This window comes from Myotis myotis, unplaced genomic scaffold (assembly GCF_014108235.1).
Source record: "Myotis myotis isolate mMyoMyo1 unplaced genomic scaffold, mMyoMyo1.p scaffold_m19_p_19, whole genome shotgun sequence".
Lineage (NCBI taxonomy): Eukaryota > Metazoa > Chordata > Mammalia > Chiroptera > Vespertilionidae > Myotis > Myotis myotis.
In genome coordinates, this window is record NW_023416323.1 from 29967188 (window position 1) to 29985735 (window position 18548).

Here is an 18548-nt window from a genome sequence, read left to right on the forward strand (position 1 = left end):
GCTATTGGGAAATAGTATTCACACAGACTATCACACAGTCTCAGACTATCATGACATAGCTTACTTATTAATTACATAGGGAGGACAGTATTTTACAATGGAGAAATCTGTGTGCTACTGCATTAACTAAATTATCAAATATAACATTGCTAATAATGGGATAAAGTGATTACATATGTCCCTTAATCTGATGGAGATTGAAAAAAGAACCATCATCCTATGTAGTATTCCTGCCAAAATGTTTAACCTGGATCTGATCATGAGGAAACAATTAAACAAATACAAATTAAGAAACATGCCCTAGCTGGTTTGGCTCAGTGGATAGAGCATCGCCCTGCGGACTGAACCCTCCTGGGTTCAATTCTGGTCAAGGGCACATACCCGGGTTGCAGGCTCGGTCCCTGGTGAGGGGGCATGCGGGAAGCAGCTGATCAATGATTCTCTCTCATCAGTGATGTTTCTCTCTCTCTCTCTCTCTCTCTCCCTCTCCCTTCCTCTCTGAAATCAATAAAAATATATTAAAAAAAAAAAAAAGAAACATTGTATAACCTAGGCTCTTCAAAAATATGGGGTGAAAGACAAACAAAAAACTGGAGAAGTATTCTATATTAAAGGAAACTAAAAAGACATCGAGGAATGTAATGCATGATTCTTGGCTGGATTCTGGATTTTAAAAAGTAGTTATAAAGGAAATTCTTGGGACAGTTAGAGAAATCTGAATAAAATCTGTATATTAGATGATGTCTACAACTAACTCTCAAATGTTTCAGAAAAAAATGTACACGTATTGAAAGAGAAAGATAAAGCAAATGTGGCCAAAAAATAACAGTTGGTCAATCTAGGTTCACTGTATCTTCTTAGAACTTTTGTGAACTGGATTTTTCAAAATAAAAAGTTGGGGGAGAAAAAGGTAAAACTAAAGTCACTGATATACCACAGACTGAAGTCATTTAAACCTGAAACACTGAAGAAGATCCTTTAGAGGGGCACCCAACCAACAGACTTCCTCCTTCACCTGCTGTATTTAAACATCGATGAAGAGGCGCTAGTACTGGCTGAAGCAAATACTTTGCTGCCAATTGTGGGTGTTCTCTTGACATAGTTATGAAGGTAGTGGTGGCAACTCTCTGAAATTGTCGTGCTGTTAATTTATCTTGAAAGTGAAATAAATCCAGGATCTAAAAGAAAAAGTATATGAAGAAAATAAATACCAGCCTCTTTACAAAGGGCATTACATTAACTAAAAAGAAAAAGCACTAATTTATTTTTAAAAAAATATATTTTATTGATTTTTTACAGAGAGGAAGGGAGAGGGATAGAGAGTTAGAAACATCGATGAGAGAGAAACACCGATCACCTGCCTCCTGCACACCCCTCACTGGGGATGTGCCCGCAACCAAGGTACATGCCCTTGACCCGAATTGAACCTAGGACCCTTCAGTCCGCAGGCCGACGCTCCATCCACTGAGCCAAACTGGTCAGGGCAGCACTAATTTCTTTAGGCCAAAAAATAAACTCACTGCAATAACACTGATTCAACAAAATCGGTTTTTTTAAATTTAACAACCCAGTATCAAAGGTTGTGAGAACTGAAGAGACTATGTTTTCATTAAATAATTTTATAAAATTTATAAAATATATGCTCATTGTAGAAAATCTAGAAAATAATGTTTTGAGAATAAAATTAAATCTTCCTAAATCACTAATAATCATTTTTGGTGTATTTTTTCCAATATACAGTATTTCTGTATAATTCTTTTTTCTTTTTAATTGAAGCCACACTTAATATTCAGTTTTGTATATTATTAAAATAATCATCTATACATATAAAACCCTAATATGCAAATAGACCGAACGTGGAACAACCGAATAACCAGTTGCTATGACGTGCGCTGACCACCAGGAGGCGTGCGTGGAACATGGTGGGCGTCGGCCGTGGTGGGATGGTGGAACAGTTTAGTAGGGCACCAGACCAAGGCGGGGTACTTGTCGCTGTCATTGGGGTGAGCCTCTGGTGGTTACTGAAAATTCTTTGCACCCCCGTGCCGCGGTCCCATCTAGTGCTCAGACCCGCTGCTGGTGCTGGCCCTAATCGCTCTGTGCCATCAGCGGGTGCTAGTGGGGCCGGCGCCATCAGCGCGTGGGAGCAGCGGGAGCAGGGCTGCCGGCAGAGAGGGGACTGGGGGCTGCAGCAGGGCTGGTGGGGGAGCACAGGATGGGCCAAGACCCACCCCTGTGCCCACCGCAGCCTCGTGGCCCACAGTTCAAGGTGCACGAATTCATGCACTGGGCCCCCAGTACTGTTATAAATTCCTCAAAAATACTTTATGGTGATATATATCTATTCAAGCTGCAGGTAAGAATTTATTAAATTATTTCCTAATATCCAGACATTCTGTTTATCACCAAATTTTGCTATTATAAAAGCACCACTAAATGAAATTACTGGGTCAAGGTATATAAGTACATTTAGAGCCTGAAGTTCGCCTGTCGTGTATGAACAGCCTATTTTCTCAAAGACAAACATAGATCTCCAGTGCCTCGGTGGGTTTACCACACTCTAAAAGCAACTGATAGAAAAATATATTTCTGTTCCTGACTTAAAAGTGACTCTTGCACTTTTTGCAGGCAGGAGAATCTCTGTCCAAAAACTGTATGTGACCTCTGACACTGCCAGAAAGACTCAGCAAGCCTGAAACCTGTGACTTGATTTTAGCCTTTGTCAAGTACCAAAACTAAAGCTCCTAGTTTCAGAAAATATTTATTCATCATTGCAAATGCTAACTTTGTCCTGTAAGATTATTTATATGTAGTATATTTCACTATAAAATCCTTACATTGTGATATTGTGTTCTCATGCATGCCTGCCCAAGAGAACCCTGATCAGCATAACAAAGAACTACTTTCTTTGGACTATACTTCAAAAGCCATGTCTTACATTTAATTGCATGGGGAGTACTGATTAAGAAAACTCCTTCCAGCCGAAACCGGTTTGGCTCAGTGGATAGAGCGTCGGCCTGTGGACTGAAAGGTCCCGGGTTCGATTCCGGTCAAGGGCATGTGCCTTGGTTGCGGGCACATCCCCGGTGGGGGGTGTGCAGGAGGCAGCTGATCCATGTTTCTCTCTCATCGATGTTTCTAACTCTCTGTCCCTCTCCCTTCCTCTCTGTAAGAAAATCAATAAAATATATTTAAAAAAAAAAAAAAAAAAAAGAAAACTCCTTCCAGCCCTAACCGGTTTGGCTCAGTGGATAGAGCATCAGCCTGCAGAGTGAGGGGTCCCAGGTTCAATTCTGGTCAAGGGCATGTACCTTGGTTGCAGACACATCCCCAGTAGGGGGTGTGCAGGAGGCAGCTGATCGATGTTTCTAACTCTCTATCCCTCTCCCTTCCTCTCTGTAAAAAATCAATAAAATATATTTTTTAAAAAAGAAAAAAGAAAGAAAACTCCTTCCACATTTTTCACCTATCAGATTAGCAAAGATAAAAAAGTTTTGTAGCATGTTGTATAGGCAAAAGTGTAGGAAAACAGATACATAAATAATATCAGTTAAAAATTTAACTGTATATACCCTTTGAACTAGTCATTTCAATTCTGGGAATTTTTCCTATGGTAGGACTTGCACATGTACAAGATTTATGAGTATTAACTGTAGCATGGCTTATAATAGCAAAATAATGAAAACAACTCAAATATCCATTAGGGGACTGGTTAAAAAAATTACGGTACAGTAATGTAATGCAATACTACCCACCCACGAAAAAGAATTAGGCAGCTCTATATGAAATGACTATATGAAATGATCTCCAAGGTACATTGTTAAGTTAAAAAAGCAAAATGAAAAACAGTGTGTGTAATATGTTATCATTTGGATGAAAATTAGACTATATATACACATACAAATACATATAGTTATATATACATAACACACAGAATATTTCTGGAAAATAAACAAGAAATTAGTAACAGTGACTACTTCTGAGGGACTAGAAGTGAGAGGGAAACTTACAATTCTGTTAACTCTTTTGTGCTTTTTAAATTACTAGTATGTGTCATATTAATTTACCTTATTTATTTAATACCTATTTTTAGCTAATTAAAAACACAGAAAAGATAAGGACCAAGATAAAACTTTAGTTTCATAGCCCAACTCTGACAGCAAGCTGGGTGGGCTACTTACTTATCTGATAGTGATGAAGTGTACTTAAATCTAACAATTAGGTCGGTGTCTCCAACAGGTTTTTAATTCCCTTATTAAGAAGGTCACTCACTGAACAATAAACTTAAATATTATATTGCTTTTACCTCAATATTAGAGGAACATTAAAAATCCTCTTTCTGTAAATAAGCAGAAAATCCTCAAACATTCAAAAGAAACAAAATGATTTACCTGGGGGCAGGTATCTCTATAGTAGTCCTCTGGTGAAAGAGACTGCTGGGGACAAGAGGCCAAAATCTTTGCAATCAAGTCACACTTTTTCCAGTCAGCAGCTGTTGCCTCTGCATCACTCCCACCAGCCACTCCAGCTGTCAGCAATGAATAGAGATGTCAAAAACTCACAGCAGTTTCCCAGGTCAGGTCCTAAAAATTTGAGATAGTCCTGGCTGGGTTTTCTCAGTGGTTAGAGTGTGGGCCCATGGACCAAAAGGTCGCAGATTCGATTCCGGGTCAAGGGCATGTACCTCGACTGCAAGTTCAATCCCCAGCCCCCAGTCAGGACTGAAGTGGGAAGCAACCAACTGATGTGTCTCTCTCACGTCAATGTTTCTCTCCCTCTCCCTCTCCCTCTCCCTTACCCTCACCCTCACCCTTACCCTCTCCCCTCACTCCCTCCCACTCTCTCTAAAAATCAAAGGAAATAATATTCTTGGGTGAGGATAACAAAAAAACACAAACTTTAACAATTACCAGGCATATGCATACAATTCAGTCATAAAAAGGAATAAAGGGCTGATTCATGTACAACACGACTAAACCTAAAAAAAAAAAAAAAAAAAAAATGAAGCTAAGTGAAAGAAGCCAAACACAAAGATTACAAATTGTACCATTCATTCCATTTGGATGACATATCCAGAACAGGCAAATTCATTGAGACAGAAAGTAGATTAGTGCTTACAAGGAACTGGATGAGGGGACAGGGGGAGTAATTGGGGGGGATAATGATAAAAATGTTTGGAATTTGTGGTGGTGCTGTTGGCACACAGACCATGTGCATCCCCAAGCACGACCTCTACCCCAACGACCTGTATTATACTTTAATGTATATGTGAACATATTGAAAATAATGTTTGTTTTTTCCTGGTTTTTGTTTTGCTTTTAGCCTTTACGTGCTAGGATCACAGGCAGACTTTGTAAGGATGGCTGAAGTTCTCCTGCAAGGTTTAATTTGTTATCATGTATATATTCCAAAGCAAGCTGCCTTGTGGTTTCGGCCAGCCTTGTGCTATGTTGATAAGATTAATTTACTGCTTAAAATCACTTTATCCAATTTTTACTGAACTTTTTATGTAAAAAATAAAATTAATTAAAGAAAAATGTTTGGAATTAGATATTAGTAATGGCTACACAACTTTGTGAATATACTAAAAACCATTGAATTGTATTCTTTATTTTTAACTATATTTTTTAAGATTGTTTATTTGAGATTTTTCTTGTTTCTTTTTTCTTTTCTTTTCTTTTTTTTATTGATTTCAAAGAGGAAGGGAGAGGGAGAGAGAGATAGAAACATCAATGATGAGAAAGAATCATTGATTGGCTGCCTCTTTTTTTTTTTTTAATATATATTTTACAGAGAGGAAGGGAGAGGGATAGAGAGTTAGAAACATCGATGAGAGAGAAACATCGATCAGCTGCCTCCTGCACACTCCCTACTGTGGATGTGCCCGCAACCAAGGTACATGCCCTTGACCGGAATCGAACCTGGGACCCTTGAGTCTGCAGGCCAATGCTCTATCCATTGAGCCAAACTGGTTAGGGCAATCGGCTGCCTCTTGCACGGCCCCAACTGGGGATCGAGCCCGCAACCCGGGCATGTGCCCTTGACCAGAATCGAATCCAGGACTCTTCAGTCCGCAAGCCGACACTCTATCCACTGAGCCAAACCGGCTAGGGCTATTTTTAACTATTCTTAAAATTTTTTTTAATTGATTGATTTTTAGAGAGAGAGGGAGAGTTGAGAGAGGGACGAGAGAAACACCAATTTGTTGTTCCACTTATGTATGTATTCACTGGTTGATTCTTGTATGTTCCCTTTTCTTATATGTGCCCTGATCGGGAATTGAATCCTCAACCTTGGCATATCAGGACCACACTCTAACCAACTGAGCTTCCTGGCCATGGTGTGGAAATGAATCTAAAACTTCATTCCAAAGTGTGTATCTCTAAGGTATGTGTAGCTTCAAGATAACTATTTTGTGTTTTAAGTCCTGAGGCGAAGTCCTCTTAGCACCCTGCTACAAAGCCTTTTCCCACTGAGAATTTCACATTTTCTTTGGGGTTTTACTTAAACTTTCTGTGCAATGTTTTCCTCTGATACTACAAATCATTTGAAATAGCCCACAATATCATTCAACAATGTGAGCAGTGTGTCACGACTGTTTTAGAAAAATGGCAAGAAAATAGTTTCTTTGGAAAAGAAATTCATTAAGGTTTGACTTCCAAGTCTAACTTCCTTAATCTCCACAAAGACACATATTGTCTCAATCAAGTTTAAAGGCCAATGTTAAAGACCAGTAATCCACTCTGGCTTGAAGGAAAATGGATACTACAGTAACAGAAACATTTTCTTTCTTACCACCCACTCCTTCCAAAATGCCCCGGACCACTGCCTGCACACCACTGGGTCTCATCAACCTTTCGGAGAGCAGCTGCCCACACAGACGCCGAAGCCAAGCGGGGGCCCGACATCTAACTTGTGTCTTCACATCTGTGCAGGACTGAAAAAGGAAGGGAAAGGTATGAACTGAATGTCAGTGAAATAGATGGGATGTAGAAATTATTAAAACATATGTAATGAGACAGACTGACAATAAACAGTATGCTATAGAGACTTCAAAACATTTTTTTCCTTAAAAAAAAAAAAGGCTCCTTTACAAAACCTTCTTCCTCATATTTGATTTAACTTTTAAGAAAGTAAAAATACAGTAAAACTCCAAGTGAAACAGCAAGTGAAGTTTCAAACCCAGAAATAGACAAACACATCTGTGAATAAAATACAGATTTGGGGAACACAAGGTTAACGTGCCCATTAACCCTGAATGCAGTCCTTCCAGTTGAATCTAGCTTCCAAAGAAGATTCCTCTGAACACTACTCACCACCAGGAGGACAGTTCACAACAGAGGGCAGGCACTCTAGTCTTGCCTCCACGGTCTTACCTACTATGATTCCTTGCGACACAGCAATTTCAAGAAAGAGGTGGATTTCTTCAAGGGCTCCCTTTTTAGAGTTCTGTGGCGCCATCATGAACAAACAGACTTGTGTCCTTTATTTTGAGCCAAAATGTTAACCATTTTTGGACAGTTGGGAACCCAAAATTAGTGAAAGAAACAATCCTAACTAACCTGTCCTCTCTTATATTTATGGAGGAGTAATAATTACCATTTATTGTTAAGAACCTTCCACATAATCTCAAAGGGACTATAAAAAAGGCACTGCTGTCATCCCATTTTATGGATAAGGAAAGTGAGGGGTGGAAAGGTGTATTAATTCATACAGCTGCGCACTGAGGTTGAATTCTAGTATGCCTAACTTACAGTCTCTTTTTACCACATTATCATTATAATGCATTTGTTTTAATCTGGCAAACTGTGAATTTATTCAGAGAAGCAGAGTGTGAGGCCAGAGGAGTCCTATGGGGGGGGGGGGGGGCGGCTATAGTAATGCTTTAGGGATGAGATGAAAATGACTTCAACTGGGAGATATCTTTGTCTCCAGCTTCAGCTGGTCCTTGTTCCTGACCTACAGCCAATTCCTTTGGCCCCTCACGCTTTACTCACCTAGATTTATGACTAAACTCTAGGTCCTAAGAGCAAATAGGTAATTCCCATCTACATCCCCAAATTCAGTCATTGCAGATACATAATTATTTTTAAGGAAAAAAGGAATTATCGTATGCCTAGCCCTAGGCGAATATATACTATTACTTTTTTTTCCCCAAAGGAGCTAAAAATAGTCCCAATAACAGCTCTAATTTTAATTTCTTGACTTCAAATACTCCATTCAAAGATAAGATATTCAAATATTTCTGCCAAAAGAATGTATTGTCAAACAGCCAAATTTTAGTTTAAAAATATCTAGTTTCAGAATGAATATATTTTAAATAAAACTACCATATTCTTGGGAATAGTGTTCATCATTCCATTAAAAGAAAAATCCTTTTTAAGTTAACCTAAGGATCAGTGAAATTTAGTTTTCCAAATACCATGTAATGATCTAAGAGATGAAATGAGGTTTAACTAGATTATCAAATTTCCCAGGAGAAGGGCCACTTCCAGAAGACAGCACATTATAATTAATGATTCACCCACGAGAGTCCCTAGGCCTGAATACCGACCTGGGGTGGTCCTCCCTGGAGGATAAGTAATTCTCGAACTGCTAATGGTTGATACACTTGATCCAAGATGTCTCTCAAGGCCTCCCTAGATAGGACTCTTTCCTCTTCGGTTAACACCTAAAAAAAAACATGCAGTACTTGGCTTTTGCAGAATACAAAGCAGGCAGGCAATCAAAGGTGATATTTTACAATACTGCACAGACACTTGTGAGGGGAGAGAGAAGAAGGCTTCTTGATTTCCTTCCGCCTGGAGGAAGCCACACCACAGAGACACTCCTGCCCTCTCTCCATCCCCGCACTCAGCTCTGGGGAGAGTTTACTGACTTACCTCAATGGCGAGGCGGGAATAAGCTTACTTATTGGCTGGTTTTGTCATGCACAGTCAGCGCGTTCCTCTGCCACCTCTTCAGAGCAAGTGCACATTCTGTTCTGCTCTTTCTGACTGTGCATTTTACAGAGGCACGTCCCCTGCCGGAAGGCAGAGGCACTGCAGTTTCCCAGCCCTCCTTAAAACTGGGGGGGTAGTAAGAGTGTCTGATTCTGGAATTCACTGTTGGGAAGCCCATTTGTCTCCATCTAGAAGCAATATCCTCCAACTTTGAATTTATGAGTAATGTTTGTTTTAATTTTTTACTTATTTTAGAGGGAGGAAGGGAGGGGGAGAGAGAGGAAGAGAAAGAGAGAGAAACATCGATGTGAGAGAGAAACAATGATCTGTTGCCTCTCATACACACCCCGACCTGGGATCAAACTCACAACCTCTTGGTACATGGGACGACGTTCCAAGCAACAGAGCCACCGGCCAGGGCTAAAGGTCATCTCTCTTACTCTGTTGAATGTCTTTTAATTCATTAAGAACTTGGGCAGCAAAGAGGGGTGCTGTTCATTGGGCCTCAACAGTACTGTCCCCCTTCAGTAACTCAGTCAAGCAGTCAGTGTGCTGCCCATTATCATTTAGCAAACGGAGGTACAGGAGCTGCTTAGGGTATACCTGGGACTTGTCCAGCTTCATGATGACACCCACCATGTTTCCCCTTCTGCCAACTTCTCCCACCTTCATACTTGGTCCTTTCTTTTGTCTCTCCTGCCCGAGACCCCTGGGGCACTGCCTGGCCCCAGTGATATTAATAAAACCTGTCAATCAGATGCCCCTATCTCAGAAGTCCAGATAGAATTGTCAGACTCATACCCTGTCATAAAGAGCATAGCGCTCTGCTCCACAGAACAAAGGCAAGGAAGAGCTCATAAATTCCTGTCACTGCTCAAATGATAGTGGGTTTTAGGTAAATGTTTGTGAGCACAGCCAGGAGAGAGAATGGAAAAGGGAACCGACAGTCCTAGCAGGGAGGCTCAGTTGGTTGGAGTTGCTTGGAGCGAAAGGTGGTGGGTTCAATTCCTGGTCGGGCATGTACAGAAAGCAACTGATCAATTGATGTTTCTCTTTCACATCAATGTTTCCCTCTCCCTCTTCCTTCCTCTCTACAAATCAATAAACATATCCTGGGGCGAGGATTTTAAAAAAGGGGGAACAAAAAGAAACATGTTGGAAGATGACATAGAAAGGTGACAGAGAAATGAGGTGGTGGGCATTATGAGATCTGGCTGCAGTGGTTAAGGAATTACCCTGCATATGAACTACACTGACCCTCGCTACATTTATACAGTTTTATAAAAAGGACACAGAGGCTCAAAGAAATAGCCTGTGATAACTGTTCCATAGAATGACAAGAAGGGACAGGTGAAATGGGCTCTCCAGGTGTGCAAATGACTAGCATCTAATAAAGCTCCAACCCTCTAAAAAGATTCATTTATCTACTGGGTATGCTTTGACATTCACTAGGAACTCTAGCTCTTTCCATCAGTCCCTTTCTAAAGAAGTAAGAGTTATCTTTTATAACATCCACACACAAATATGTACACATATTCATACAGATTCACACAGACACACCCACGGACTCTGACTCTCTCCTCTCTCTCTCAACATATATTTTACCTCTTCTTCAGCTTTTAGTGATTTTCTCTTGGTTGGGCAGAATCCCAGTTGGCACAGACCTGCTGCAATATCCCCAAAATGGCGGCAGAAAATCAAGCTCCCCAGAGATGCGTGCTGAGCAACATTTAGGAGGACCCTGCAGCTGGTATACAGTCTCCGGGTTGCATCGGGGGCAGCATCGAGACACACCACGTCTTGAACAACTGCCCCAAACTCAGTCCTGTATCTCAAGGGGACTCCAACACCAGGCATGAGATAGGGGCAGACGCCCAAGGTGACCACAAACTGTAAAGCTGACTGGACAGTCTTCTGCTGTGAGATACTGAGTGTATCTGGGCTCAGGGCAGGGGCGGCTTCTGGAGTCCTTGGGTTGGGTTTAGCTGGATTGAAATCAGCGGCAAGGTGGATCATGGTTTCCTTCAAGCACAAGAGCAACAGTAAGGTTTGCGAGGTAAAACTCCAGGTGACATCCACAGAGTTTTGGGGCCATTCTGCCCTATTAGCAATTTCATCCCTTAGGAGTTTCAGTTTCTTCCAGTGAGGATCCTTCAGAAATTTGTCCTCCAAAGCAGACAGGTTAGATTTTAAAGTAGCCAACAAGACATCATGTTTTGTGATCTGTAGTGAACTTGAGCCTGATCCTTTAAAGGAAAAAAAAAGGAGAGACAACATACGTGGAAAATTAATTGCACTTTCCTCTGTGGAAATGCACTGCCCGCTCCAGTTCCTCCTCTGAGGCCTGGCTCAGATGGCATTGCCTCTGGAAAGCCTCCCTTAATTGTGCCATCCAGCCTAGGCAGAATTCAGGACATTTCCTCCCTTCCCACAGCGCTTCGGATGTCATTAGAATAGCGTTCCTAACATGTTATACTTCAGCTAGTTAGTTTCTATTCCACTTGTGTTCTGAAGCCAGAGGCCATGTCTTAGCTATCTTTCTGGGCTTAAATTGTAGCTAGAACAGAAATTTAGAAAGCTGAACATTTACTATGGAAGATTCATTCACTCAAACTATTCTAGGTGCAGCCATTAAATTATATTGAACATTAATTAATGACATGTTCATTCAATATATTCTAAAGTGGACAAAGTATAAAACACTATATGAGCAACAGATGTAAAGTTTATAGAAAAAATGCAAATGACTTTTAAACATGAAAATATGATCCACTTTACTCCTAAAAGAAAGGTAAGTTAAAATTGTACTAAAATAGCACTTCCCATCTATCAGCTGGCTAAAGTCCAAGTTTTATAACATACTAGTGACCTGGTGCACAGATTCGTGCACATTGAAGGGAAATTAATTAGAAGGTGGCCAGTGGGGCCAGACACACTCTGGAGCCAACCTCCCGTGGTCCCTCCCCAGCCGGCTGCACCTGGGGTGGTGCTGGGGAGTGAGCAGGGTCCCGCCGGCAGGTGGGGTCCCTTAGCCTGGCCTGCAGGGATCAGATAAAACCACTCTCTGACATCGCCCGAGGAGTCTCAGAGTGTGAGAGGGCACTCTGCAAAGTTGCTGTCATCCAAGGTGTGGAACGCAAACGCAAATGTGCAGTAAACCAACCAGATTTGGGGGGACAGTGCCCCAGCAACAACATAACCCACGGCCAAAGGTAGAATCCTGCAGCCCCATAAGGAATTGGGCTCCCTCCTCTCTGGTTTCGGGGTGAGTCACCCGAGAACCACCACTGCCAACTCACTGCAGCTTGGCAGCTCCTGCGTTGAGTGTCTGGCCCCTGGTGGTCAGTGTGCGTTGTAGCGACCAGTCAGCTGGTCGGACACTTAGCATATTAGCCTTTTATATATGTAGATTATGTGACAAGGTTTGGGGAAAAACACACAATCATACATTGCTGGTAGAAACTAAAATGGTACCTCCCTAAGGAGAGAAATTGGGCAATATATAGCAAAATCACATCGGCATTTAACCTTTGCCTAGCAATCCCATTTTAGGAATTCAGGCAAAAATGACATATACACAAGGTATTCATTGTAGTGTTTCTTGTATTAACAAAAGACTTGCGCTAGCCAGTTTTGCCCAGTGGATAGAGCATCAGCCTGCTCCCATGAAGGGTCATGGGATCGAATCCGGTCAAGGGCACGTACCTCGGTTGCAGGCTCCTCCCTGGCCTGGGCCCTGGTCAGGGTTCGTGCAGGAGGCAACCAATCAATGTGTTTCTTTCACATCAATATTTCTCTCTGTCTTTCCCTCTCTCTAAAAATCAATGGAAAAATATCCGCGGGTGAGGAGTAAAAAAACCCACAAAAGACTGAAACAACCCAAATGCCCAATAACAGAAAACTGATTGAGTAAGAAATGGTATGTACCCGTGATGGACTGCTTATAAAAGGGAAAGAGAGAGATTTGTGCCACTGCGTAGTGATCTCTAAGACTTATTAAAATGGAAAAGTGCAGAAGAATGTATATAGCATGCTACCTTTTGTGTAAGAATGGAAGGGAATATGAAATATATTATTTACTTTTATTTTCAAAAATAGCAGTGGGAGAACAAATTAAAAACTAAAATGAGTTATATAGAAAGAGGGAGAGAACAGTGAGAAGATAGGGATTTTTCTTTTGTGCTTAATTATAATTTTAAAAATCTTTACAATGAATATTTATTGTTTCTGTACTAAAAAAAGAAAGTTCTTTTTAAGGCTATAAAACAGTAGGTAGTATATGAGACCGTGTCAAAAAGAAAAATAGTATTTCCCAAAATGCAATCTCTGGATAGTGGGATTAAGGTCATTTTAATTTTCTTCTTTTACTTTTTCTATATTTTAAGCTTTACTATAAGGAACATAAAGTACTTTATAAAAATAAAAAGGAACAATAACATTGTTCTTTAAAAATAATAAGAGTCAGAAGAATTTTCCATTGCTTCTGTAGGGCTGTCCAGGTAAGTATTCTGACCCATGGGCGTGAATATGTGGTTCCTTTGGCTAAAGATACCTAAAAAGTAAGTAAGTGCTCTCACAGCTTGTTGCCACTAACCATGAAGATCACTAAACAACCTCTAAGTGACTTCCTGTGACTTTATAAGATGTTTGAACCCAAACATGGGACACAAAAAAAAGTGATTTAAAGCAAAAGCTGTTTATCGAGTCCCTTAAAAAAGGTAGTCTTTTCTGCCCTCTATTGGTGATAAAAATAAAATCTACTTGAAAATAAAGGCATTCCACCCTCACATCAATTTTTCTCCTCTCTTCTCTCCCTTCCTCTCTCTAAAAATAAATTTAAAAATACTTAAATAAATATACACAATTATCTGAAAAGATGATTGAAGTTTCCTCCCTTTTCCAACCACATGTATATGTGAGTCTAGCCTTTCTTCATCTGTTTCAATCAGAACAACCTATCATGACAGAATGAATGGAGAAGCAAATATAAAAATTGAGCTGTCCTCTAATAAGCCAGATATTAAGAAAATTTGCAAAAATGTAAAACAATGCTATTCTTCCCACTAATTTATTTCATTTTGCAAAATATAATTTTCATGAGAAATGTCATTATGCTAGCATGTAATGGTTTATTAATGTTATTTTTATCTATTTTAAAATTAATGTTATTTTAAAATAAATGTAAAAGGTTTCTCTTAAGGTCTTCATTTCTAATACAGTAAATATAACCCACAGAAAATCTCTTTTAAGTCCTCAACAATTTTTAACAGTGTAAAAAAGTGCTGAAACCAAAAAGTTTGAGATTGCTGCCTTAAAACAATGTTTTCCAAATTTCAGTCACATAGCATTTCCACAATTTTTGTCATTTATCGGAGTACCAGCTATATTGTAATTTGCTTTATTTCTTCAAATTAAATCATTTTTAAACTTAAATTATAATAGCTAATATATTTTTCTAAGCTTTATGTATTTAACTCAAGTCCCACAACAACTCTGTGAGGCAAGGACTATTATTAGTCATTAATCATTATTATTTCCAGGGCATATTCAACTTGTGCAGTCTGGCTCCAGAGCCAAACTCCTGATCACTTCACTACACTATTCAGCCTCGAAATGTTTTCCTACCCACCACCTAGAGCCATTCCTATCACACTTCGGGAAATGCTGCCCTCGTGAACAGCATCATCTAGTCTTTCCAATCAGCAATTTAAATATCTATGCTTTGTGACATTTAAAAGCAGACTTCACGATTAGTAAGGTACTTTTTATTAAGTTCAAAGTGCAAACGATGTGGCATGCAAGAATGAGTGTGATACACTTTCCTTATTTGTAAGTTACTGGAATTTTCAGCCCCTTCTCCCCCAGTGAAACTATATTTAGTATTTAGAAAAGTTATTTTTTAAGAAAACTATTGTTGAGATGGCCCCATTTTTTCTAAAAGTGGAGGTGGAAATATTCTTATTTGCTCCATGACTGAGAATAGAAATGGAAGTCAGGGGAAGAGAAATGCTTAATGCAGCAGAACGTTTGGTAGCTCAAAAGTGAAAGAATGGTGATATCTTCCTTCCCATCTACGTAATTCCCATCTAGACTCAATTCTTCTTCCTCCTGTGGCCTCACCCATGGAGAATTCCTCTAACTCTATCTGTACCACCCATTCAGCACTAGTGTTCTCTTGCCATGTCGAATGCCTTTTAGTTTATAGGTGTGGTACCATTTCCCCCAAACAGACAAGATGCTTGAGAGCACAAGTTGTTATACACATTTGCATCTCCAACAGCACTGAGGACAGAATACTAGAAACAGTTAACTCTCAGTAAATATTACCTCAAAGGTAGTCAATTTACAGATCAAAAAAAGTTTAACCAGGGGGATGTAACTTGAACCAATTACTTTCATCCTGTCTGCTCAAGATCCTCTGCCCATCAGGGACATCTGAATATCATAATGCACTTTAAATTCCTTTAGCGAAAGATTTGATAAAAGAAAACAGTGGAGAGATTCACTCAATATACAACAGACTATATGTGCAAAATAATATCATTTAACGACACTAAATAAATTATTCTTTTTCAAATAGGGATCTAAGCATTCCTATTTGAAAAAGAGTAACTAAGTAAGTTCATGTATGTAATCCCACCACATACTCTTTGAGATTTAGAGTTCTGTAAACAAAGTACGTGTGCTTTGTGATAGATGATTACTTCCAGATTGTTTTGCTCATTTAGCCTTTTCCACAGTCATATGTGAGAAAGCTGCAGTTGCCAGACAAGTGACCACTTGATTAGTAAGTTAAAACTCTACTTTGTGGTTTAATTCTCCGTTGGGGCAAAGTGGTGTAGTCACCACACTACAGTGGAAGCCTCCTGAATTCAAACCCTAGCTTTGCCACTCGCTAGCTAGACTGACACTGAGCAATCTCCAACCGCAGTAAAATGGAATACAAGGAATACCTAGCTCATGTGATTGTTGTGAGAATCCTATCTAATAAAAGAGAAACATGGTAATTGGCGTACGACCGCTACCCTGCCCATTGGCTAATCAGCGAGATATGCAAATTAACTGCCAGCCAAGATGGTGGCCGGCAGCCAGGCAGCTTGAAACTAACATGAGGCTTGCTTGCTTCAGTGACGGAGGACTCCAACGTTCCCTGCCTGCCTTGCTGGCCTCTGAGCCTGCAGTTTAAGAAACATTGTAACAAATATAGAAGCTAAACAAAACCCCAGAAACCAGCTTTCAGTGAGCTGGGATCTCAGAGCTGGAGTTATACATTGTTTCGATTATAGAACCTAAACAAACCAGATACCTTCTTTCAGCAGCAGAGGCCTCAGAGCTGAAGCCAGAGCTAAAGCTGGCCCAGAATAAAAAAAAAAAAAAGGAGCAGTTGGGAGCTTCAGTCCCAGCCTGAAAACAGCCCTCAGCCCCTCACCCAGACTGGCCAGGCACCCCAGTGGGGACCCCCACCCTGAAGGGTGTGTGACCAGCTGCAAACAGCCATCATCCCCTCACCCAGGCTGGCCAGGCACCCCAGTGGGGACCCCAACCCTGATCCAGGACACCCTTCAGGGCAAACCAGCCAGCCCCACCCATGCACCAGGCCTCTATCCTATATAGTAAAAGGGTAATATGCCTCCCAGCACTGGGATCAGCAGAGCCGCGAGGCCTCCAGGCACCGGGATCAGCGTGACAGGGGGCAGTGCCCAAACCCCCTGATCGCCCTGCGGCTCTGTGTGTGACAGGGGGTGGGGCCACAACCTCCCTATCGGCCCTGCTCTGTTCCTGACAGGGGAAGGCGCCCCAACCCCCTGATCGGCCCTGCTCTGTGCCTGATAGGGGGGAGCTCCCCAACCCCCTGATCGCCCTGCAGCTCTGTGTGTGACAGAGTGCAGCGCCCCAACCCCCCCACCCCACGGGCCCTGCTCTGTGTGACGTGGTGCGGTGCCCCAACCCCCCTCCCCCCCACGGGCCCTGCTCTGTGTGTGACAGGGTAGAGCCATAACCTCCCCATCGGCCCTGCCCTGAGTGTGAGAGTGGCGGTGCCCCAACCCCCAGATCGGCCCTGCTCTGTGGGTGATAGAGGGCGGTGCCCCAACCCCCCCACCCCCCACGGGCCCTGCTCTGTGTGTGATGGGGTAGAGCCACGACCCTCCCATTGGCCCTGCCCTGAGTGTGACAGTGGCAGCGCCCCAACCCCAATTGGCCCTGCTCTGTGGGTGATAGAGGGCGGCGCCCCAACCCCCTGATCGGCCCTGCTCTGTGTGTGACAGGGGGCGGTGCCCCAACTCCCCTATTGGCCCTACTCTGTGAGTGACAGGGGGGAGCTCCCCAACTCCCTGATGGGCCCTGCTCTGTGCATGACAGGGGGGAGCTCCCCAACCCCCTGATTGACCATGCTCTGTGCGTGACAGGGGGGAGCTCCCCAACCCCCTGATCGGCCCTGCTCTGTGCATGACAGGGGGCAGCGCCCCAACCCCCTGATTGGCCCTGCTCTGTGCGTGACAGGGAGTGGCGCCGCAACCTCCCCATCAACCCTGCCTTGAGTGTGACAGGGGGAGGTGCCCCAACCCCCAAATCGGCCCTACCCTGAGCGTGACTGAGGGTGGCATCACAACCTCCCAATCCGCCCTGCTCTGTGCATGACAGGGGGCGGCGCCCCAACTGCCCAATCAGCCCTGCTCTGAGCCCAACCAGGGGCTGCACCTACGGATTGGGCCTGCCCTCTGCCACGCAGGAGCAGGCCTAAGCCAGCAGGTCTTTATCTCCCGAGGGGTCCCAGACTTCGAGAGGGCACAGGCCGGGCTGAGGGACCCCCCTCTCCCCCCCCGAGTGCACAAATTTTTGTGCACCGGGCCTCTAGTCTATAATAATAAAAGCGTAATATGCTAATTAGACCAGATGTCCTTCTGGACATCCTTCCGGATGACCTTCCAGATGAAGTCGGGCCTGTGAGGGAAGCCCAGGTCCTGGGTGCTGCCATCTGGAGGGAAGTCTGGATCCCGGGTGCTGGCAGCTGGAGGGAAGCCCAGGGTCCGGGTGCCAGAGGGAAGCCGATGCGGGAAGCCGGTGCTTGCAGCAGGGTGAAGGAAGGCCTACTCTTGCACAAATTTTGTGCATCGGGCCTCTAGTTAAATGATAATAATCGGCATAGTACAGGGATTGATACTTTTTAGGCACTCAGTGACTACTATTAATCACCTCTTTTCATGTCACCCCAGGTAGGGTATGTTTGTGGGAGTGTTTGCAGTTTGGGCGGGGAGGGAGGAGCAGAGGGGGAAGGGGGCATGTCTCAAACTTTGAGACATGAAACATCACCTCACAAGACACTTCATGTACCTTACCCTGCTCACCCTAAACCCCTCTCCACAAATCAGACACTTTAGCTGTGTTCCTTCTCAAAGCTCCAGAGACAGTGGTTCTCAACCTGTGGGTCGCGACCCCTGAAAATACATCCAGCATATCAGATATTTACATTACAATTCATAACAGTAGCAAAATTACAGTTATGAAGTAGCAACGAAAATAATTTTATGGTTGGGGGTCACCACCACATGAGGAACTGTATTAAAGGGTCGCGGCATTAGGAAGGTTGAGAACCACTGGAATAAT

At 42.5% G+C, this 18548-nt stretch overlaps 1 protein-coding gene across 4 annotated transcripts in view; it reads right to left on the bottom strand.

Annotated features, from left to right (window-relative positions):
- TANGO6 (transport and golgi organization 6 homolog) overlaps positions 1-18548 on the bottom strand; it is a 145892-nt gene that overhangs the window by 126345 nt on the left and 999 nt on the right. For all 4 annotated transcript variants that reach the window (XR_004973631.1, XR_004973630.1, XM_036346159.1 and 1 more), the window contains exons 2-6: positions 10548-11188; positions 8555-8671; positions 6796-6937; positions 4392-4528; positions 1016-1178 (exon numbers count right to left, since the gene is read on the bottom strand). Coding sequence is in view for 2 of the 4 variants with exons in the window: in XM_036346159.1 (XP_036202052.1) it covers positions 1016-1178; positions 4392-4528; positions 6796-6937; positions 8555-8671; positions 10548-11188 (1200 nt within the window). In the remaining 2 variants the exon portion in view is untranslated. The remainder of the gene's footprint in view (positions 1-1015; positions 1179-4391; positions 4529-6795; positions 6938-8554; positions 8672-10547; positions 11189-18548) is intronic.